This window comes from Marmota flaviventris, chromosome 11, assembly GCF_047511675.1.
Source record: "Marmota flaviventris isolate mMarFla1 chromosome 11, mMarFla1.hap1, whole genome shotgun sequence".
Lineage (NCBI taxonomy): Eukaryota > Metazoa > Chordata > Mammalia > Rodentia > Sciuridae > Marmota > Marmota flaviventris.
In genome coordinates, this window is record NC_092508.1 from 69,993,430 (window position 1) to 70,018,811 (window position 25,382).

At 32.5% G+C, this 25,382-nt stretch overlaps 1 protein-coding gene across 5 annotated transcripts in view; it reads right to left on the reverse strand.

The window, feature by feature from the left end:
• Nucleotides 1-346: 346 nt before the first annotated feature.
• The window catches only part of Tank (TRAF family member associated NFKB activator), a 78,459-nt gene continuing 53,423 nt past the window's right edge, over nt 347-25,382 (reverse strand). For all 5 annotated transcript variants that reach the window (XM_071619129.1, XM_071619128.1, XM_071619130.1 and 2 more), the window contains 4 exons: nt 11,308-11,384; nt 10,546-10,661; nt 4,875-5,455; nt 347-1,101 (listed from right to left, as the gene is read on the reverse strand). In XM_071619129.1, the coding sequence (XP_071475230.1) occupies nt 925-1,101; nt 4,875-5,455; nt 10,546-10,661; nt 11,308-11,384 (951 nt within the window). In that variant the 3' untranslated portion in view covers nt 347-924. The remainder of the gene's footprint in view (nt 1,102-4,874; nt 5,456-10,545; nt 10,662-11,307; nt 11,385-25,382) is intronic.

Sequence of the window (25,382 nt, forward strand, 5' to 3'; positions counted from 1 at the left end):
ATGTCTTCCAGTGGCCATCAATCAGGCTGCTAACAATGAATAACAATTTTCTCAACAAGAATGTTAACATTTCTAATCTAAATTAATCTAAGTTAATAAATATGGATAGTCCTCACAGGCTTTTATATTTGCTCCCATTAAAAGCAAATGTTTCTTTAGAAAGTTCAGTTTGAAAAATGATTTTAAAATTCAAAGTGATGTACCATTGTAATACATGCCATTGTATCCGGTCATCGCCCTTCTATCAGGCTAATAAAGAGAAAACAGGATTTTTATAAACTTCCCACAAATATGACTTATTTATTTACCTCAGGAACAAAGAACACTTTAATGATCATAACATAAGTAACTCTTTTAATATTTAATTCATTTCATCATATAGGTATACACAGAGCAAAAATTAAAAACCACGTTATTAGAAATAATCTAAAGTGTTTAAATAATTATCACTGGGCATCGAATTTCTTGGATTTAGTATTAGATTTTTATTTTGTCTGCTATCCTCTTACAGATTTACTTAAAAGAAATTACTTGTAGTATAAATAATGTAATATTTTAAATGAAAACAAAACAAAATCCCCTAAGATTTACAACATTTTCAAACTCAATAGCTCTCACTAGAAATCCAAGCAATAAGCTTAGATATTTGATACAACATAAACTATGATTTTACAACTCTGTTAGCCACATCACTTTGAATTGTGGTAATAATACTGTAAACATGAATACAATGAATTGGTTTTTTTACAAGATGATCTTTTAAAAGATAATAAAAGTTACAAAATAAATTTAGAAAAAAATTCAAATAGCTGTGATATTAGATATTTCTATAAATGATTCTGAATTTAATTTACAATCAAGTATTTGTAGTATTAATAACCCCAAATCATCACACAACTTGACATATCTGTTTTTAAGTGTGCCTTAAGTCTCCCCATTAAAGTGTGAATTAAGATGCCGGAGGAAATCCCCCCTGGATGTAATGGATGGTGGGAAAACTGCTTGACAGAATTCACATACTCGGGGTATATGCAGTTCTGAGTCTGAGCCACTTAGTACCATTAAGTCAATGTCTTGATTAGGAAAGGGCTTCCAAAGGGGCTGCAGGAAACAAACAAAAACATCTTCTGTTACTTGTACTCAAAATCAACTTGCATTGAATTTCAAATTTAAGTATTCGAATGATTATGTATGAGATTATATACAAAATTCCCTAATATGAAAGCAAATTACCTTTCCATGGAGTTAAGCACGAGGACATGACTCAATTCTTTTTCATAAAGGACATAACCAAACTCTGATTAAAAATCACTTGGGCTGGGGGTGTAGCTCTATGATAGAGTGGGCTCCATCCCCAGTACCATGAAAAACAAAACAAACAAACAAAAAAAACCAGAACTGGGAACACACTTCCAAATTTTATCTTTACTTATTTAAAAACACTGCAACTGTAGCACCAGCAATTTTTAATACTCAATTATGTCAACAGCAGTAGTTTAGGAATAAGTCAATATTTAATAGGACATTTTAATTAAATTCTATTGTATTTTATAACAGAAATCTTGAGTAATAGGGCTTTTATTAACACATGGCACACTGCACATGTGATTACATTGCTTAATCCAAAGCAATGTAAATTTCCCTACTTTGATAAGCAAATACTTAATACATACATACATACATACATATATGTACATACATATATATACATACATATATACATACATATATGAGAAACAGCATTTTGATTTTTAAAAAGAAAATTTTTCTTTTTAACTACTAAGCAGATTCTATGGGTTCAGTATTTTGGGAAAAACTTAAATATTTGAATTAATATTCAACAAAATCTACCATCAGATACACTCTTTCTTCTTATTTTGCTTCTGTTAGTTAATAGTTTGGTTTTATTCTTTCTGAATAAAGTGAAACTTGTCAACATTTGTCCAGTTAAAGAATTATGGAAAAAATATAATTTATAGAACAACCTCTATTACAACTACCAGCAAATAAATGCCTTTCAAAAACTGCATTTATCTTAAAAAAAAAAAAAAAAAACTTCTAGAAAGAGGAGATATAGCATTTAGCTTAATAGTAGGTGCCTTCAGGTGTTGACGGAAAAATTTCTTACTATCTTTAACTGTAAAATTTCTTACTATCTTTAACTGTATAGATTATTTAAAAAAATCTTTCTTACCTTGACATACATAAATTACCTGGACATAGCTAAATTCTGGTATTTTGAGGAGAATCATCCCATGAAGCCAATTTAAAAAGAATCCTTTATGCTCCTATTACTAATGTGTTTGTAAAGGAACACAACATAGTCTAGCATCTGACAGTTTTCATTCCCTTAACTTCCTTCATTTCAGTTAAACAATCATTTACATAAATAGTATATTACTAACTGAAAAAAAGCATGGCCTGTTTTCTTATAAACATCTTACTGGACAGATATACACTCTGTGTAAATACATAAAATCTGTCTATGCAGCAAGATTCAGTATAAAGGGCTTATAATAACATGGACTCAATTCTTTTCATAAGAAATATAGTAATATTTAAAATAGAGATTATGTAAAATTTGGGGCAAAATAATTTTTTTTAGAAAAATATTTTCTATGAACAAAATTGTCATGAGTATATGAACAAAAATTTAGTTGAGCTAATTAAGAAACAAATTTTCCTATCTGCATTTTAAACAAAAAAGGTTTAATGAAAAATTGATATGGCTACAGACAGAAGATTAAAAAATTTAACCTAGAAGTAATTTAGTTTCCAAATTTGATAAGCCAATCTTCCACTGCCAATTTATCTTCAAAAATCCTTCTCCAGTAGGATCTATAGTAGGAACTATCTAATAGTTCAGATTTAGTCTCTTCATAGAGTTTAGTTAGGAGCCCAATCATTGACTCAACAAAAGTTAGAAATATCACATAGAACAAAAATAAGCTGATCCTTTTCTTTTTAAATCTTTGCTATGATAACTGCATGTATAAAATAGGTGTTTAGTAGTACTGATTGATATAAAGTAAAAACTTGTAATATGTAACCAAAATCACTGCTATTACTATGAACTCAAGAATTTTTAAAAAATATTTTTATCAGTTATTGATGAAATTTTTTAATTATTTATTTGTATGTGGTGCTGAGAACTGAACCCAGTGCCTCACACATGCTAGACAAGTGCTCTACCACTGAGCCACAATTCCAGCCCCACAACTCAAGAATTTTGTATTCATCATATGAACTTTATTTTTAAAAAAATTTTGATGGACCTTTATTTTTTTATTTATATGCGGTGCTGAGAATCAAACCTAGTGACACACACACACACACACACACACACACGAGGCAAGTGCTCTACCACTGAGCTACAACCCCAGCCCTGAACTTTATTAATACTAATAAAATACTAAAATGTTTTTAAAACCCATTTTAAGAAATATTCTTTCAATCCGAAACTGTAACATGGCCTTCAAATCATACTAATTTTTTTGCTTTTTCTGCTAAAATATCAATTGTCTAACCTTATGCCCCATGTCTTGTGATAGCTCAACACCAATTCTCCTGCATTTTTTAAGTTGAATACTTTTCCATCAAGTTGTAATCACATACCAGCTGTTTCCCTTGCTGCAGTATAGAAAGTAAATATACAATACAGGGTGCCATCTACTGAAACATGCATGCACAGACTAACTAGTCAAAGAACAGGCAAGAGAGATAAAGGAGAAAAAAGTAACAAGCATTAGAACTGATATAGTTCACAGCTCTGCAGGAATTCTACTTGCAATAAATGAAATTGTTTAATTTGTTTCATTTAGTAACAACTATAACTGAGACTGATGTGAAATAAGGTACAATGTAGAACATAAGTGAGTTTAAAATTAAGGCTTGTCAGCAATGCCTAGTTTTTCCGTTACTAAAATACACTACTGCTTGACTACTGCCTTCTTTGCATGTTGATGAAAAAGTCTATAACCTATAGGAGTACTTAAAGCCAAAGGATATTTAATCAAGTGTTTAAAAAAATTAAATATCTCAAAGCAGAGACCATCAAACAAATGTTTGCAAGTTATATAGATATTTATGTCAATCTGTATTTTTATAAGCTTCTGTTTACTTTAACAATTATGTATTTTTAATTTGCCCTCAGGCATTATAACTTTTTTTTTTTTTAAACAAATAGAATCATTCTGTGGTAGAATCTGAACTTACAAGGGAGAGTAAAAGTGGACTAGTAGGCTATAAGTAGTCTTCAAGCTTGTTGGAAACATTAAATATTTGACTAAAACCATACATATGCAGACACTATTTAAAAAATGTATTAGGTGGCGATATTAGTGCCAGATTAGCAACCAAAACAAACATTAAACCTTACAGATCTATGTACTGTAAAACTGAGAATATAATAGAAGTATTAAATGACAGTTTATTTTGATAAATAGGAATATATTATGCAATAATTTACGTATAGATAACTGTGTTCCTATGAAGATTCAGTATGATATATACAAACTTTTAAATAGATAAACACCATTTATTTCACATTATGAAATTTAATGATTAATTCTGTAAGAACAAGTACACAAGCTTTGAATAAGAGACTAAGAAACTGGTACCATGCTAGATATGGATAAGGCTTACATGCATTTTAAAATCTGTCATAAATTTTATGATAGAGCTTTAGCATATTCATCTTTTAAAATTTCGTGTCCTTTATCACAGGACTTGCATGTTTTACTAAAAGCTTTTTAACTTTGGCTAATTATTAATTTCAAAAGGATGTCCGATAATCTAAAAGAGAGGCATATCTGTGCACGTGTGGCAAAATGTGTGTTCACACATAATAAAATATGTTAATGCAAAACAGTTACCTGCTGTGGTCCTCGGATAGCTTTTCCTGGGGAATCCAGTGAGGAAAAAGGTGCATCTGTTGGGTCCTGAAGTGGGAATGTTTTTACATATAACGCATTTTGGTCTCCAGGAGGAAAGCATGGAGCTCTATCCAGAGTTCTCCTGATACAAGTGTTCACAAGATTTGAGGGTTTTGTTATGTCAGTTGTTTTAAGGTTTTGTATAGCTGAAGCTATGGGGTCAATTCCCTGAATTTCAAACAGAGTTTCTTCTGTCTTAAGAAAGTTTCCTGTGTTGTCTCTGAGCTCCATATTAAATTTGTCCTGGCACATTGCCTCGGATGTGCTAGGACCAAAGATGTTGGGTCTCTCTGGAGTGCTATGCAAAAAAGTAGAGTCACTGTCCGTAGGTGGAAACTTGACATTGAATTTAGAAAGTGATTCAAAAGAGGTGTCTTCCTCATCCTGGCCCAGTCCTCTTGGTGTGACAGATGTGATGCATGGTGCACCTCTATTTATATCATCTTTAGCCTGAGGCTTAAACAGCGCTTCTTGTTTATCTGTTTTATCCGTACACTGTATAGGCACAGAGCACTGTGTTTCTGGGGGGAAAAAAAGAACATAAAAAGGAAACATTTACATTCAAATCATTCTTAAAAATTTGTTCAATCAGCTTTGAACTTATAAGTATTATTTTTTCTTTTGGTTATTATGGCAACTGAAAACAACTGGGGTTTTTACATTGCTACCATATTGTATAGGAATATTATCAGCCTGCAGCAGGTGAAGCAGAACAAGCTTATTAGTAACAGTTTAACTACTTTGTCTTTTCCTAGGTCTTCTGCTGTGAGCTTTGCATTTTTGTTCACAGTTACACTGCTCCACACTTAAAAAAAACATTTGCTTATAGTGCACACATTTAAACATTTTGTCAATATCGGAAACCGCAACTGTGAGCTTGCTTAGACAACTAAGTTGTTAAAAGGGAAAATCCTTACTAGGTATATATATGTAAATTAAGTCATTTATTATTTACTACATGAATTAGATGATTTATTCCCCCCAATATCACTGTGTAACTAAGTATCTCATTAATCAGTTTAGCCTTTGTCTACTCTGAATAATCCTGCTCTCAATAATATGAGGGAGCAGTGATGGAGGCTGGGAAGAAGGAAGAGGATGGAGGCAAAAAGATGCAATTTGGGGATGCATGTAAAGAAAACCGCATGTCAATGTATGATTTTCTCATATAAAAAAGGGGAAAGGGGTTGTGGATATCACGTAGGTACCAGGGCTGACGTAGTTCTAAATAAAACCCTAGTTATTCAACAAATTCAGCTATATAGGACATAGTCAAAAGCTAGAAAGAAAGAACTTATGAGGAGTCCGAGCTTCAAGTCCATAGATAAATAAAGTTCTATTCTCACTTTAGATTTATTCAAATGAGCTTGATGTTTCTTTAGCTCATAGCTGGTTTGAAACAGCAAATTAAAAGGGGGTATGAGCTGTTAAAGCAGAAAAGAAATCAATAAGAGCTGGAAGCATGGGAGGCAAGAAAAACAAAAATGCAGATGTAAGATCTCAGAAACCACTACTAATAACATAAGATCAAAAAGAGTTATATTTCGCAATACAAAAAGAAAAAAAAAGATCAAAGCATTTCCCATGTTAATGAAACTCAGATACTAGAAAAAGTTAACATATGCTCCACAATGTCATTTTAAGAGGGCAGTGAGTTTGGCAATGTAAGTATTCTTATTCAGTAGATAAATAGTAAAAATTTAAAAAATTAGCATCATTAAAAGATTGTTACCAGTGAAGTTGTACATCACTGAGTACAGTCACAGTGATGTGGGTTTAAGTGAATAGGGTGCACTGAGCACCTTGCATGGTTTCTATCCATGTTTGTAGCCAGCTAACAAATGTCAGTTCCTTTGTAGTTTCATGACACCTCTCTATCCTTTGCTAAAGCACATTCTGACACAGGATATCTTGTCTTTGGATATGATGTGCAACCAACTTCTTTAGTCATCCAGTCATATACCTACTACTTCTCTTTCGTCCACACCATCACCTCTTACTAGATTATTACAACCTTTGAGATGCTTCCATGCTTCTAAAGTCGTCTCATATTCAATATTTTCTCTATATTGCAACTTTCCCTTCTATCCTCTTTCTAAAAATAATTTTTCTAAAGTTCAAATCTGGTCATTTTATCTTCCTAATAAAACTCCCCAAACCCTTAGTCCTTAGAAAAGCATTTATAACTGTTCAAAACTGGCCCCTTGGTCACCTTTTCCATCCTTACCTTTCACCATACCCACTTTACTTCATACTCCACATGTAATGAACTTTGTGCAGTTTTCCAAAATAATCATACTCTTGTCTCTGGACGTCACATGCTGTGCAAATTGCCTGATTTGTCCTGTCTTTTCCCATTCTCTTTGCCCAACTCTTAATTTGCTCTTCATATCTTAGCCTAGACATTAGTTTCTCTGGATGGTTCTCCCATGACTCTGAGGTGCCCTGAGGACTGAACACTGTGTGTTATATTTCTATGAATGCCTCTCTTTCTCCCATTATAGTAGATTTTCTGAGGTCCTAAATTATGTTCTGTTTCTCACTTTCCTGTCCAATATCCTGCCCTGTGCCTGGCACACAGTATGCCCTCAATAAATGAATTCTGAATGAATCTGTATTCTTTTCTTCACAGAGTCTAGAATAATAACCTACTTTACTATATACTCTGTGATTAAGAGTACTATAATTGAAAACAAGCTCAATTGCTTAGCTGGATTTCTCTGACTCCAAGGTTCTTGAACAGTCCATTAACTCTCAAGTAGTCATTTTTCCTGTCAGTAGACTTGAGGGTGGCAAGAAATTCTAGGAAACAATAATCAAATTCTGTAATACCTGAGAAGGAGGAAAGACTTATTAAATGATCTTCACAAGATCAGGGTGAATGCTTTAGAATCTGCTGTTGCTGCTAATGGCAACAACTATTAACATTAATTGCCCTTTCATGTGCCATGTACTGTTATAATTGTTATATGTGTCTTAATTCATTTAGTACTCAGAATAATCTCAAGGTAGGCACTATTATTATCCCCAATTCATGTGTGAACAAACTGGGAGATGGAAAGGTTAATTCCAAGGCTACACAGGTAGTGAGTGGTATATCTGGCACTGGAACCCAAGCAGTCTTAAGTTGAGTCTGTACTCACTCGGAACCATTATGCTAAATTGAACATGTTGGTTTCTATATATAGAGAGGAGTCCTCAAATTGACAGAAATGTGCTTGGAATTACTTTCCTAGCAGTTGACCTATCCCCCTTGCAAAGAAAACATGGAGAAATCAAACAGCTGTAATAAAGCTGGTATTTTCTTTTAGCACAGCTAGCTGGTATACAACTTCAGCCACATTAAAATAATTTGAGTTAATCTGCTCATGTGATGAGAGTAAATATCTATTGAAAGGAGATTTAAACCCAGGATTCCTAAGGCTACTAGAAATCTGAGCTTAGAAAACTTAAAAGTCAAATGAGCTGCATGAAAATACTTGTTATCCTGACACCATACAGAGAACCATGTTGAGGTGAGCAAATAGTTTTTCTATTTTGTTTGTTTCAGGGAAGGAAAAGCAAGTAAGATGCAAAAAATTTCCAAATTCTGAGTACAGCTACTCATTAGATTACTTCTTAGTCTAATTACCATTAATACTGACAAAAAAATTTACCTGATTGTAATCCCTAATCCTATATATTCTTCTTTCCTAATTGCCAATGAAATAGGATCCTCCCTTTGGATCAAACAGCAATTTTTCTTAAGACATATTTGCTAAACATACATTTCTATCTTTATCTTTTCTCAAGACTATTGCCATATGTGGGTGAATAGATAAAATAAAGTAATAAACAGGAAATGTACAATTCTATTAACTCATTTTAAAACAAATAAATATTCAGTTCTTTTAAAGTAAAAATCAAATTTTAACAAAAAATATCATAGGGATAATATTGTTAAATATACTGTTTTCCAGATTTATTATACAAATCATTTTTGAGATACTTCCTCTATATTTTCATTCAAAGTAGAATACATACTTGAAAACTCTAAATAGGTATCTTTAATTCCTATTTCTTTCTTCCCATTTGATCTACTACTGTTAGGGCAAAATATTTGATGTTTTGGTTTCTATTTGGACCAAACAAAATGTCAGTGAATTTTCTAGCATAAAATATCTAAAATATTTCAAGAATAATGTTGTATTTATTATTTGTGACATAGTTATATAAAGCATAAGAATAATGCTAGGAAGCAGTTTTAGTAGGAAAGAAATTGAAGTTAAACACCCAGTGCTCTAGTTGACAGATACATACTCAGATTTAGACCTGTGCAATTTAAAAATGGTCAAAGTATTAAGCCATTGATAATGGGGTATGTTCTCTGTGTAGCAAAGAATATATCACCATTGCAATGTTTTGATAAGATGTTGATGTTTACAAAGCATATTTATGAATTCTAGGTACTACATCTCCATGTAGCTAGCATATTTTAAATAAAAATATTTACTTCAGACACAATATCTTTAATCTGTCCAAAGATCAATTTCTCATGAAAATGTCAAAAATTAAGATGAAGAAATTGAGTTCTTTTGGGGGATGTTAGGGGTAAGGAAGGGGAAGAAACAAATTATGCCTATTTATAGAGATTGTTTTGTTTCTTCCTCACTACACTGTATAGTTTTTCTGAAAACAAAATGTAGTAGTTGCAGAAAGCAAAATTTGACTGTAATATGATTTTTAAACAGCTTAGATGTTAGAGCTATAAGAAATGAAATGTGATCTTTAATTAAAGGGGTGCTAGTCAGTATTGCTGCAGTATCGTTCAGAGTGAAAACTGTAAATCACATCACTTGGGAATTATCTGCAGAATAACTCACAAGGGTAAAAGAGAATTTATCATTACAAATGATCAGTTTACTTTCCTTTTGTTTACAGAAGTGCTTGTTAGCTCAATCTCTGGTATTTTGCTATTAATACTTAACTAAACCGGTCTAGGACTTTAGGGAAGGGCAGAACTTTTAAATAACACACAGCAACACATATGTAAAATAGATATTCCTCTTAAGTTGTATTTAATACTAAGTTTATTTTTTGTGCCTCCAATAGAAATGGCTCTTAGGAAATGTGCATACTACATTTTCATTCTTGAACCAAATTATCAGAAACTATCCATAGAGTTCAATGTAATTTTAGGTAGAAGTTAAAAACAAACCTGATGCTATCATTTTACTTAGCTCATATGTGGAAGTGTTTCTTCAAGGCTGCTTACTAACATATGAGTTAAAGTGCAATATGACCTCTAAATAGCAACCAAATCTTTGAGAGGCATATTTTATACTTATTTTGTATTTTTTTAAGATGGGATTTCTAATCAAGCTGACTAGTAATTGGGTCATTCAATTCAGTCTATATATATCATGTATAATGAAGATAGAGAGGAAAAAAAAGCCAATAATTACAGCAAATAATACATTACAGAACTTAATACAGCACAAAATTCAAGTATAAGTGGGTGTGGGGTAAGATGGAGATCCTTAGCACTTAAGAAGCCATCCACAAATATTTCACATTCAAAACGAATTCAACCAACATAATCAAAATGACTGAAAGTTAAATCAAACCTTACCAGTTGCAATGTCTGGTATGTTAAGTTTGCTTAAGTGGTCTTTTTGTGCTTTTGCTAGAATGCATATTCTATGGAATTCTTCTTTGAGATCCCAGAAAGTCTTCTCTATACTACCCCTAAAAACAAATCAATATTTTAAAATGTAAACTAACTCCAAATATTTTTTATCATAATAAAATTTACATACCACTATTTTATGTACCACTAAATTAAAGAAATGTTAAAAGTTATTTTAAATTTGTAGAAAATGTCCCCAAAAGCAACTCTAATGTTTGGAGAACCAGGCATAAAATAAGTGCTAAATTAAAAGTTCTAATTCATAAATGTAGTGTGGAACAGAATATCTACTTATTCACACATCACATTAATGCTGGCTTATTCACTCATTAACTTCAATGTACAGACTTTTTTTCTATGTAAACATCATAAATAGAATTATGAAATAGTCCTCACTTTGATAAGGTTCACAATAGGATTCATCCATATAAAATAATGTGACCACAATACACGGTCTATTGAAATAGTAGAACTTCAGAAAATTCAACTTTTACTTCTAGCTCTGCTATTAACTGTATGACTTATTTAGGTCATTTTAACATGTAGGAGCCTTGGTTGGTTTCTTCCAGTTCTAAAAGAGAGTTGTTTTCTTACAACTGCTAAAATTAAAAAAAAAAATAAAAAATATATATATATAAATATAAAGTACTGCATATTTCAAAATTTGTAATTTTTAAGAGCTGGCAAAAAAGGATGCAGAACTACCTTTCATGGAATGAAGGAATGCCAAGACTCCTTGGTGAAGTTTCTTTTCTAGGAGAAGAAACCTCTTGTCTTCTCACCTTAAAGACACAAAAAAACGATCATACTTTAAATTGCTTCCAAACTCAAACAAGATTTGGTTAACAGAAAACACAAAGGAACATTTATTTATCTTCTCCATTGAAAAACAAATTGAGGGAGTGTACATATATACACAAAATATATAATAGCTTATGATGTCCAATAGAATTTTTTCTTTAAATGAGATAAAGGAGAAAGGAAAATAAAAATAAAAAGTTTAAAGCATGAAGCATTTTGGTAATTTGATAGTAATTCTTCAATTATTATCTTCAGTACTGGCAATTCAAGGAATTTCACAAATTCAATTATTGATAAAAATTGCTACTGCGATACCAAGCACCTCATATGACTAGAAATTGAGTGAAACCTTTGTGTTAACTCCTTTTGATAATACTAATAATGGCCTATATGTATGTATTAATGTCTTTGTTTCTGTAGGTTCTTTGCTAAGGAATGCAGCTGTAATAAGAGGAAGAAAAAATAAAACCAAGCTACAGCTACTTTAGCATTTTTAAGGTTTATAAAGATCATGTAATTATATATTTAAGCTGCTTCAATACAAGTTCTTGCCTTTCACTCCCACCCTGTGGCTTACACTGGTATTACAATTGTTTTGATCTTGGAAAAAGTCAACACTAAAGAACATGTTGTAATACTTTATATTCTATGGTTCAGATTTTTAAAAAGTCTTTAAATATATGTAGAAATCTTTGTGTATTTTCTGAAGCTACAAACTAACAAATTCTGATATTTGAAGATGGCTATTATATAATCATAATTCAGCCCAAACTATATAATTCAAATTCAAATCCAAACCAGAGGACATATCTTTGGTGACTTTTGATCTTCTTCAATTAAGGTCACTGTCACTATTAGTAAAATGACATTTTTTACTTAATTGTTTTATCACCTGAGTATCTCCCCTTTTAATTTTGCTTTTCAAAAGATTGCTTTGAATATCTTAGGAGTCTTGTCCTCTAAGATGACAAAAACTTGATTTCAGTTTGTTTTTCTTAAAATTAACATGTTCTCCAGTATATACTGCTCTCATTTCCTAGCTTTTTCCTAAATGAATACCCTACACCATATGTAAAGTATTATTTTGCAGTAGCGTAGAATTAGTAAAATAAAATGTTGGCAATTTAAACAATTTGATTTTATATATTATATCATGGTACTGAGGTAAAAAAAAAAAAGATCATTTTCTTGCTGCATACTCTGTCTAGCAAACATTTAGGCCACGCCTTCTGAACTAAAACTGTTTTACTGAGCTTTTTAAAAAGTAGTCAGAAGACATTTTCACAATCACAGTTTGTTTTTAAAAGTGGCAGACAAGGTTATTCTTTGGCATTAAGTACAATTACAACACTTAACAGACTTTAGTATGGACAGGAAGAGAGGTAACATTTTAAAGCTAGCCAATCACTTAGGACACTATGAAAAAACAACTTTTAAATAGATTATATTATTAAAACCACATCAAAAAGTCAGAGCAGATATAAAGAGAATAAAATTATTTGGCAATTAATATGTTAAATAATAATGAAGTGTTTATATTAAATGAAATGGCTTCCTTTGAAAAATTACTATTAAAATTTCTTAATATGTTATTTTATTAGGACCTAGAAAGAACCAAAAAGAATTACTTTGTAATTTTAGCCTAAAACTGAAGATGTATTACAGAAAGTGGTAAAGATGATATCCTAGTTTCCACTTCTGATTTTGACAGAAACTAGGAATGAATGCTTCTGAAAGGTTAAAGAATCATTAAAATCTAGTGGAGATGAAGATAGGTGAAAGAAAAGGCTGGAAAAGAATAATAAACTTTTGTTTGGCTTAGTAAATTAACTGGTGCCAATTTACTTCTGTGATGTTTGGATTTGATAACTAGTGTGTGTGAATTTGTTGTAAAAAGATGCCCTGGGTGTTCAGGCAGTTGGTAAAGGGAAGACTCACTTAGGGATTTCTATGAAGTATCTAAATTTAGTTTTTTTCTTTTTTTTTTTCCTTTTTGGTACTGAGGAGTGAATCCTGGGGCACTTAACCACTGAGTTACATCTCCAATCTGTTTTTGTATTTTATTTAGAGACAGGGTCTCACTGAGTTACTTAAGGCAAGGCTCTGAGTCTGGCTTTGACCTTTCAATCCTCCTACCTTGGCCTCCTGAGCCACGAAGGTAAAGAACATAGCTCTATTTACTATTATTTTTGTTCTGTTACTTAAGAAAAGCATTACTGGTTATACTAAGCAATATCTACACCTTCTATCATTCATATTAAATTAATCTGCTCATGTATGTCAAATGAAAAATCAGAGTGGCATCCAATAAAAAAATTTCAAAAAGGGACTCCTTAACATGCTAATTGGGAAAAAAACAAAACCAAAACCAACCCCCCAAAAAAGGCGAGCAGTTTCCTGACAGATGTTTTGAAGTAGGGTTTATTTAGCATGGGTACAGCATATTGATGTTATTTTCCACTGTAGCAGTCTTACACAACTTTCTGAAGACAATAATTTATTTTTCAGGGCTGGGGCTGTAGCTCAGTGGCAGAGTTCTTGTCTTACACATGTGAGGCACTGAGTTCAATCCTTAGCACCACATAAAAATAAACAAATAAAATAAAGGCATGCTGTCCATCTATCACTACAAAAAATTATTTTTCAAAGGATTTAGGACTCATAAAAGTCAATGGTGACTTGAATACTTTTCTTAGAAATTCAGACTTTCTTTTTGATGCTATTACCTTACTTAATGAAGATTCCTCTGTTTGGTGAGCACCTCAGTGTAAGTAATCAATAGAAAAAGATATTTAAATTTTTTTTTCTATTCTCAAATATTATCTGAGTGGATCCTGTACTTCAGGAAGATGAGGTTATTATTTTAACTTCAAATAAGAATGCAAGAGAATTTTTGAGTATTATTTTAGATTTTAAGCACTACATCATTCAACAAATAAATTTATTTTAAGATACTAAAACTTAAAAAACTTAACATCATAAGCTGTTCCAACTACCAGTTTGGAAATGTGAAACTTGTAGAATGAATGCTGAAATGAGTTTTACATGTCAAATACACTTCCAGTATGGCACTGGAAAAGTCATTCAACTAAATCCATTAAGATAAACCCATCTGAAACAGTTGGAGGATGTTGTGAAATGTTTCCTTAAATTTCCTCTTATGTGAATTGAGAGAATTTTGACTTAGTGTAAATCAATTTAAACTTCAACTTTAGGTATTATAAAAATATATGTTGTTTAACATGAAATAATATTTAAAAAGGAGAACAATGAGTAGCTAATATTTTGCTAGTCTAAAACCAGATTTACTTACTTATTATTTTGCTGTGCTGGGCATCAAATCCAAGGCCTCATGCATACTACACAAGCTCTCTACTACCGAGTTATGTTTTTAAAAAATATCCTTATTTATTTATTTATTTATTTACTTTTAGTGGTACTGAGGATTGAATCTAGGACCTTGTACATGCTAGGCAAGTGTTCTACTGCTGAGCCACAACCCCAGGCCCTGAGTTATTGTTTTTATTTTGAGACAGGATCTCACTAAGTTGCTCAGGCTGGCCTTAAACTTTTGATCCTGTTGCCTCAGCCTTCTGAGTATCTGTGATTATAGTTGTGTGTAACCATACAGGCTCAAGTTTGTTTATTTATTTACTTGGTACTGGGGATTGAATCCAGAGGTGCTTTACCACTAAGCTATATCCTCAGTTCCCCTGCCCTCTCCCCTTTTTAAAATTTTATTTTGAGACAGGATCTCACTAAGTTGCCCAGCCTTGCCTCAAAAACTTGCAATCTCCCTGCATCAGCCTTCCAAGTTGTTAGGATTATAGGTGTGTGCCACTGCATACAACTACAGGTTTATTCTTAATGAAAAGACAATGGAAAATGAGCTAGGGATGTGGCTCAGAGGAAGACCACTTGCCTAGCAATGTGCAAAGCCTTGGATTTTATCCCTGACACTAGAAGGAAAAAAATGTTTTGGGTTACCTTCCAGGATTTGGTATATATCAACTTCTCAAAAAAGGAATTTATATTTTCCCTTACAGTTATCTTTGTTATAGCTGCTACTAAAAATGAAAGTAAAATTATACAGACTTATGGAACTTTTAAAAAACGATTTGACTAAACTCTTTAACATAATGCACATTTTCTCATATATAAAGAACTTTACCTTGAAAAGACTACAGTTATTTATTTTTACATTGCTGGGGACTGAACCCAAGGCTTTGTGCCTGGTAGGCAAGCACTGTGTCACTGAGCTACTTTCCCTTCCCTAAAAGGCTAATTTTAAATAAAGAAGTGAAGTTCTTGATGGCACGTATTTGATCTATAGCAATGCCTATCACTTTATTCCAGAGCTCATATCAAAGACTCCCTCTTAACTTTAGTTGGGAGCCTTAAATGCAAAGAAATATTTACCTTTTGGTGGTCCAGGCAACTAAGCATAGTCAATTTTTGTTTAGTTTCTGAATGATGCTCAACAGAATTATGCTCTTAAAACAGAAAAGTGAATTATGCTCTTACTTTGAATAATGTAAACCAAGAAATACACCAAGGTAATAAAGGATGGATTGGTAAAGGAAATATAAACTGTGAACACCTATGATATAAATAACTAGTTTGATATAATTTACTACAGAAAAGTTAAAATAAATAGTGAAAAAATACACTGGAAGTAAGGACTCACTTATCATCTAGATTTTTGAAACTTAAGAATGAAATGTTAAAGGACAGACTGAGGTTGAAAATTTCCTTACCAGTTATACATACATATACACTGAGGTAAAAATGGATGATGAAGTCAAACATTGGATTTGGCTAAATTAAGGAGAACGAGAAAAGGAAAAGATTCAGGTGTAAAACAGAACTAGAAAAACATCATGAAAGGAAATTTAATAAGAATAAGTATAAAAGCATAGTAAAATAAGTTTGAAGACAAAAGATTAAAAATACAAAGAAACTGTATTTAATCTATAGGAATTCATGGACATACAAAATCTTTGGTTCTCACACCCTCCTTAACATTCCTGAAAACCTAGCAAAGCAAGAGGAACAAAATCCTCTTCTGCATGGAACAAAATCTGTTCTGCATGACACAGTGTGCTAGGCAAACCCACTGCCAGTGTGGGAACAACTCCAGGGCAAAATGGGATTCATCCCAGAGTTCTGAAGGAAGTGGCAAAAAAATAAACAATATAAAAATAAAATTAAACACCCTAATTACTTCCAAGTTTTTTTTTTTTTTTACAGAGTTCTGATTTAATGTATCGCCCCCCATCTCTACCAATTCTATGATACAACATGCTTTTTAAGAAAGGTAAAATCTTTTATCAGTACTATCTCAATTATTATAATTTCAATTCTGACATTAATTTGAAATAAGATTATTACTCTTGAAATTATGTTTTTTAAGTCTTTTACTTTATATTAAGTACCGTCTATATATTTCTTTTTGAATTTATTTTCGTAAGAGGTAGATATTAATTGTGGGGATACCTTTCAGTAGAAATTGCATAAGTCAAGACCAACTTAAGCAAGGCTTCTCATACTCCTTTGTTTCCCTAAACACTATGCTTAAACAGAACTGATTTGGGAAAATCTTTTTCTTTAACCAAAAAGATTTTTTAAAAAAAATTAGAGCATTACGGTTATGCATAATATTTGGGTTTGTTCTGACAAAATCATACACTCAAGGAATTTAATTTCAACCTCCATTACCCCTAATTTTCCACCCCTCTACTCTGCCCCTATTCTTTCCTCTATTCTACTAATCTTCCTTTCACTCATTTATTTTTTTCTGACTGGTACTTCCTACATATGCATAATGGTGAAATCCCCTTTGGCAAAGTTATACATGTATATAACATGATTTTGTTACAATCATTTCATATTTTCCCTTTTTCCTATTCTTCTACCTTCCCTCTCATTCTTAATCTTCTACTCATCTTCCCTATATATTTATGAAAGTGCATCCCAACACCTGCTTTCCCTTATTTTGCTTTAGCTTCCACATGAGAGAACATCAACCCTTGATTTTCTGAATCTGGCTTATTTCACTTAGCATGATATTCCATCCATTAACTGGCAAATGCCATTATTTCATTCTTGTTTATGAATAAGTAAAACTCCATTGTGTATATACACTACATTTTCTTAATCTATTCATCTATTGCTGGGCATCTGGGCTGACTTCATAATTTGGCTCTTGTGAATTGTGCTTCTATGAACACTGAAGCAACTATATCACTCCAGTATGATGATTTTAGTTCTTTTGGATAAATAGCAAGGAATGGGACACCTGGGTCATATGATGGTTCCATTCTTAGTTTTTTGAGGAATCTCCATAGTGCTTTCCAGAGTTAAGTACAAATTTAAAGTTGTTACTATTACCATGATGAACAGAAAATATCTTCTTGAAAATAGCTATTAATTAATCTGCATGCATTTTTTAACTTAATCCACATAACCTCACATATTAAGTACTTAATGATGATTTTAAAGTTTGCTTACAAACTTAGCTTGCTTTGGAGAGATCAAATAATTTGTCTGAATTCTAGCATATAGAGTAGTTGTGACTGGAAGTTGTGCCTTTTTGCCTGTGTTTAATTACTCAGCCATAATCCTTGGCCTTGGCTGCTAGAGAAACTAAATGTTACAGTTAGTTATCCAGCATAAAGAGGGAAACAAAGAATGGTAACATTTACATATCCTACCAAGTCAAACTAGCTCTAGGATTCTAAGACTGGTCTGTCACACACAAAAAAGCACAAAAACGGGGTATCTTACTGTTAATTCTACTCTTACTCAACTATTTGCTAATAAAGAACTGAACTTAAAAGTAGTAGCTGATAAAGTTCTTTCCTGATACTTTGAATTTCAGAATCATCTCAGGATTGGTATTTGTTCTCTTGTAAATGGGTCACATTTTCTGGGCTCTTCATATATTGAGTAATTTTGGACCATATCTTAAACATTGTAATTATTATGTTACATGGTGCTGAAAGTGTTGGCATGTTTGTTTTTACAATAAAAAAATTGGTTAGCTGACTCCAAACTCACTTTCATGGAGAGCAGCAGCTCAGACCAGACGGTTAACCTTAACTACAAACTGCTTTCAGTTAGTCCTGTTAGCTTTGGGAGAGCCAGAGATTTGGAATGAGTTTAAAAATAATTTAGGGTTCTCTTTCTCTAGGGTTCCTTCACTTTTTAGTAACCATGGTTATTCTGGTTTCATTCTCCTTCCTGGTTCTTCTAGCAAGAATTACAGTGGGCTTTCTGCTGGAATTTAAGCTACTGCTATGCCTCCACTGCAACTATGGCCACTATCAGGACAAAACTCTGGAAAACTGGAAATTCATTTTTAGCCAATTACTTGATTCACATTTTTTATTCTCCTCCAAAATATGTCAAGTTTGGTTTCCAAAGTCTTCAGGTGGTTGATTTCTTGCATGTTGTTTGATTTATAAATGTTATAATGGAAGTTTAACTATTAAATTGTTTTTTATTCTTCCATTCTTCTGAGATTTCACCATAAAAATCTAATGTTTTTTTTTTAAAGCTCTCATTCTGCATAATTTGGAATTTAATTTTTAAGTATTTTATATGACCAACCAGCTCCTCCTTGAAACTATTTTTGGTTCCCAGAATTATACGATATTTCTTACGTTTTGATATTTTCATTGGTCCCTCTTGTTCCTAGGTTATAAGGAACAAGTCTCTAAAAGTCTCTGAAAAGACTGTAAGGTTCAGAACTGGGTACACTGCTCTTTCCCTCTTCTACCTTTCTTTAGTTATATGATCTATTCTCATATCAACTCTACTAAACAGGCCCAATCTCTCTCTTATTAGCCATTCTAAAGTTTAAATCTATCCAATACATCATGTTCACTTCTTCTGGTGTCTGTTGTAGAAGCGTGTGTGTGTGTGTGACAGAGAGAGAGAGAGAGAGAGAGAGAGAGAGAGAGAGAGAGAGAATGAATAAGGATTGAACCAGGGCCTTGTACATCCTAGGCATGTGTTTTACCACTAAGCTACATGCCTGGCTGAGGAACACCAAGTTTTAAGACACATATAACCACATTACCACCTGTTCCTCAAATCTGGTTTACACTTCCAGTTTCTACTTTTAATGTCAGGCCATTTTTCCTTGCATTAAAACGAAAACAGAAACAAAACGAAACAACAAAAACAATAATGCAGGGCACGAGAAATCCCAAAAAACAGATTAGGTTCTTGGAAAAGTAAAATTCAAAACAAAACTGAGGGTCTCACCAACTTTATCTTCATTTCAAAAGGAATGGACATTTATTAAACAGTAGAAAGGAGTTTTAGATTAATTTTTATATAAAAGATGTCATTTTATCCTTATAGCAATATAAGAAACAAGAACCAGGGGCAGGAATGAGGATTCTCAGGCTGTAGCACAGATAAAGAGGATGGAGGAGAAAATATTCAATTAGCAGCAATAAGAAGGAAAACAAGGAGATCATCTCCTATGGCCTCTTGTCCATCCAGCAGCAGTAATATTGTCCAGATGCTCTTAATAAGGGATACAGACAAGTCAGTGGCCCCTCTGGTATTATTAGGATGTAATGCAGAGGGAAATGTGTTGTCCTTAATGCTAAATAGTGAAGAGCAATTAGGGGTAGAAGGAACAGTGGACAAATATATCAGATATGGAATTACTTAGATGAAACTGAGTTGGAAGGCAAAAATCATACTGCTATCGATAAACACAGCAGAAGAAAGAAAACAGATACCCATCTCAGATTTATGGTGTTTCCAAAAGGGACTGATCAGAGAAGAAAAAAAAAATCACAGGTTAATGACATGGAATAGGTGGAAACTATTTTACAACAGTTTTATTATGATTCTAGAATATAGAAGGATGACTAACTGTCAAAGAAAAAATCTTCCAGGGAGAAAGTCAACTTTCATAACGTAACAATTAGGTGGTTTTTTTGTTTGTTTGTTTGTTTTTTGTGGTGCTGGGGATTGAACCCAGGGCTTTACGCATGCAAAGCGAGCACTCTTATCAACTGAACTATACTGCCAGCCCAACAATTAGGTTTAAGCAAGGAAGAAAGTTCAGAAAGTGAAACACATTAGGTACAACTGAAAAATTAGATGAGTCTTCTTTTCTCCTACTCTCAAATTCTAGTAATGTCTTTGTAGGGATTACAAATCCAGTAAGAGGACATTAAAATACAACACTGGTAAAAGTGTTAGCTTAGAGATCCTGTGATTAAATAAAGACAAGTGGCTCTCTTACTGCTGATTTCAGATTCTACATATAATTCTTATGCTTTAAAACATTACCAGAGAGCACAGAATGCAGCATTTCACAGGTCTATAGTTTTGTAAAACATATTAGGCAATGTACCAGGTGGATACCTGTTTCCTCTTGTTTTTTTTTTTTTTTTTTTTGGTAGGTGATGCTGAGAGTCAAACCCAGGGCTTTATGCATACTAAGCAGATGCTCTACCACTAAGCTCTATATCCAGCCTCCACATTGTCTTTTAACAGATTAGAGTCAAAATTCAGAGTTTGTTCTGGATTTAATATAATAGATACAATAAGTTACTAAGTTAAAGTATCATAATTTAAAGTATAAATGTATAAAACAACAAATTATCCAATAAATGTGAAAAGGACTGATAAGTGAGCATTACAATCTTCTGCATACATAAAGGTCCTGAGAAGATGCTACGGTATTTTTAGCACATTTTTTTTTCAGTAGGATGTAAGTAATATATTACTGAGAAAAAGGCAACATGATTTTTCTAAGAGGAAATTATAGTTAAACCAGTGGTTCTCAAAATATAGTCCATGATCCCTGGGGGTCTCAAGATTATTTCAAGGGATCCATGATGGGAAAAGGATATCTGAGATGGGTTTATTGTCTCTGCACATTTTTGCTTCACATATTAATAATATAAGGTTATGACTAATCTTTACCTGTACATTTCTCAGGGTTGTGCTTGCAGAGAGCAAACTTGAAAGATGAGATAATATCACCCTTGGACAAAGAATAAGCTTGTTTTGTGCTAGCTATAACATAAAGGGTTCCTCTACTACATTGTAACCTACTGCATCTGCATGCATCTCTCTGGGTCCATATGTGTTATCCCAAGGTGTGAGCAATGCAAATATGATGTTCTTTTGCTTGTTGTGCTGTAACTAATAAAGTCCTTTTTCTCTGATCCAGTCTGTTTTCATTCAGGATCCAGAAAAGAATAACCGATAACTTACTAGTTTTTAAGTAGGGTGAAATGAGGTTAACTACTTTCTTAATACTATTAAAATGCAATTTGCATTTGTTTTTACTAAATTGGTGTTTACAATTCATTTACATGGCAAAAGCAATGGTGTATAAAACTGTTGATGCCAGAGTGCTACCAAGGCCATGGTACCCAACTGTATTCACTGTGTTCTTTAATGCCACAAACTCAGTAAAAAAGAATAAAAAATCAGAAAAGGCTGGTTTCACCTAAGACTGTTCTTAATAATGCAGTAAAAATTACTTCTATTGAATTTTTGATCTCAAGTTAGCAAAACTTTTAAATATTTGGTGTGAGGAAATAGGAAGGATGCACAAAAAAATGCTGCTGCATACTGAAGTAATGGTTGTCTTGGGGAAGAGAACTTGTGCAACTCTTTGAGTTGCAAGCTGAACTAGTCACTTTTTTAATAGAATGCCATTTTCACTTGAAAGAATGACTGACATGCAGACTATGGTTATTCAGACATTTTCCGAAAAGAAAATGAAGTTAGCCTGTCACTTTAAGGAAAACAAGTGACAAGATTTGCTGCCAATGATAAAATTTGAGCTTTCAAGTGAAAATTAAAATTTTGGAAAACTTGTACCTGTCACAGTAGGCTTGACAGCTGCCCAATACTTGAAGACTTTTCGGATGAGATCATTGATGATGTTACATGTGATTTTTAAATATTATACAATGAACTAAGTCAACATTTGGGAGATCTATAATCTGTACAACTCACTAAACCAGTATGTCCCAAATGACCAGTTTATAATGTTGTAAAAGAAATTCAAAGTATAAGGAAGATCAATGGTTTTTAATGTAGCATTCATCGACATGGTTTTAGATATCAGGCTGCAGTTAACGTTTAAGAAACTACTACTGTGGCTGAGGCTGTAGCTCAGTGGCAGAGTACTTGCCTGCCACGTGTGAGGCAGTGGGTTTGATACTTAGCACCACATAAAAAAGAAACAAATAAAATAAAGGCATGCTGTCCATCAACAACTACAAAAAATAAAAAAGAAAAAAAGAAACTACTTCTTATCAAGTTTTGGTGTAGTATCAAAGGAAAATATCCATAATTGCTAAAAAAGCTTCCCCTTTCCAAAAACATCATTTATGTGAGGCTGCATTTTTGTTGTGTAATTCAATATCAACAAAAAATCACAACAGACTACATGCAGAAGCATTTCACAGCACTGGAAAAATAAATATATTCACAACCAATTTTGAGAACTTTTAGGATGACACATTATGACACAACAAGAGAAAACAGGTTGGGGAAGCATTCCTTACCTACTGAGTTTGAGAGAACAGCTTTTCATCCCTTGGAGAGAAATCAGAGCTGGATAGAATATACCAACTTTTTTTTGTGGACTTTGAAAAAGTTAAAAAAAAAAGAAGAAGAAGAAGAAAAAAGAAGGGAATTGTGAGAAAGGGTTTAACAGGAGGAAATAAGGGGAAAATAACCAGTCACATCAGACACATTTAAATTTGCTTATAAGGTAGGGAAAAGAATTAAAAAAGTGACTTGATACTTCTCATTTTCTTCTCTTCCCCAGAATTACTTCCAGTATTATAATAAAGCAAAAATCCTAAAATTATGTACTGTATTAAAAAACAGAGACCTATAGAAGGAAAGGGTTAAAATGAATGAATAATACAATATAAAAACAAAAATTTCTCCAAGAGAAATTGCAATGTAAATATTAAAATGCTTTGGTATCAATATTTTTTTTTCACCTTTAGTATGTCACTTTAGCAAAAACTTTACAGACTTTACCCAAGTCAGTGGTAAAACACTTGCCTAGCTAGGCAAGATCTTGGGTTCAATCTCCAGCACTGCCAAAAAAGAAAAGAAAAAAAAAAAAGCAAAACAACCTAACCTCTGATCATTAGTAAGTGAGCAACTGGATGAAGATAATTTTTCTCTTCTACCAGAGAGTCTAAAAAAAAAAAAACAAAAAATAACACTAGTCTCCAAAGAGATGAATAATATACACATATAAGTGTTATATATAAAAAGGGTAAATTTGATCCAGTTTCTAGAAACAAAACTAGGGAAAATGGGACATTTGCTTTGACTGAGAAGCCAAGGATCCTGAGGTACAACTTACAAAAACACATTTTTCTTTAGTTCTCTATAAACCCCAGTTTAGGATAATGTATGAGATAGCTATTTCTGTCTAATACATAATGAAAAGGAAAAAATTGAGCATTAAAGAAATGTAGGGACTTAAAAAAAAAGTTGAGTAATGAACCTAAGCTGTCAAATTATTTCAAGTTCCTCCTTTAGAAAAGGTACATACAATACTATGTGTTAAGATGATATAAATCAGATTTAACTTTCTTATGGAAATCACTTGGTTGTTAGATATCCTGTATAAGGCCTAATTTTAAACTTTTGTTCAAATTCGAAAAACATATTTATCATATACTTGTATACTATATTCTATTTTAAAGCTTTTACAATGTATATAAAACCTGGTATCTGGACAATATGCACCAACTTAAACAAATAGTTTAAGAGTCTTGCAACAGAAAAAAATGTCTAGTGTTGAGTTGTGCCAAGAGAAGCAATGGGGGCCCAAAACTCAGATGGATATCCCTAAGTGGGAGTTGTCCCAGGAGTCCAGAGGATATGAAATATGAGCAACACAAGGATGAGGATACCATCTGAGACTCAAATCTGTGAAACTAGAATTTTATAAAACACAAAAGGCTAGGAAGCAGAAAAGTATTCAAGGTCACATTGCTTAATAAAATCAGCATATGTAACTGGAGGAACATACTAGGTAAATGCCTAGGAATCCATGATTATGTTGCTTAAAAATGGTTATGTATGTGTAAATGAAACTTATTAAAAACCTTCAGTTTTAACTTTTTTTTTTTTTTAAATGTTATTAGTTGTTGATGGACATCTACTTATTTATTTATTTATATGTGGTGCTGAGTGCCTCACATATGCTAGGCAAGCATTCTACCACTGAGCTTGGTTTATACAATGTTATCCAAAGTGATCTGGAATAATTCTGGTTCTTATCTAGAGATTATCCCTTTTCCATAAAAATCTTATAGAAAATTTGAGCTTATGTATATATCCTTGCACACTAACCAAGTTAGTTAAAGGAGAACTTTTCTTCTTTTCCCTAAACTAAGATTCAAGTCTCTACTGAAGCCTACTGTCAATTCATTGGGATAAGAGTTATTTTCCCTACATGAACTCAATTTTGAGCCACTGCTTAAGTTCACTAGGAATTTTAATTTTTAAATTAATGTCCTCCATATGTTTTATCAGTGCCATAAAATTAGAATTTTCTTTTCATTTTTTTTTTAATATTTATTTATTTATGTATCTTTAGCTTTAGGTGGATACATTAGTTTGTTTTTATGTGGTGCCAAGGATCGAACCCAGTGCCTCATGCATGCTAGGCGAGCACTCTACCACTGAGCCACCACCCCAGCCCCTAGAATTTTATTTTCATTAGCCTTAATTACATGATAGAATTAAGTTATAGCATTAAATTATATAAGGCTAAATTTCCTATCATATTGTTTTATAATGCTTCCTAATTACTTTGGGTCTCTAAATCTTCAATTTGCATGTTGTTACTCTTTTTTTTTTTTTCTTTTAATATTGCTGCTAATGACTAGCAAGGCTGGGACAATGGAAGTTCAATAAATACTTCTTCTCCAAGTGACTGACAAGTGAATTTT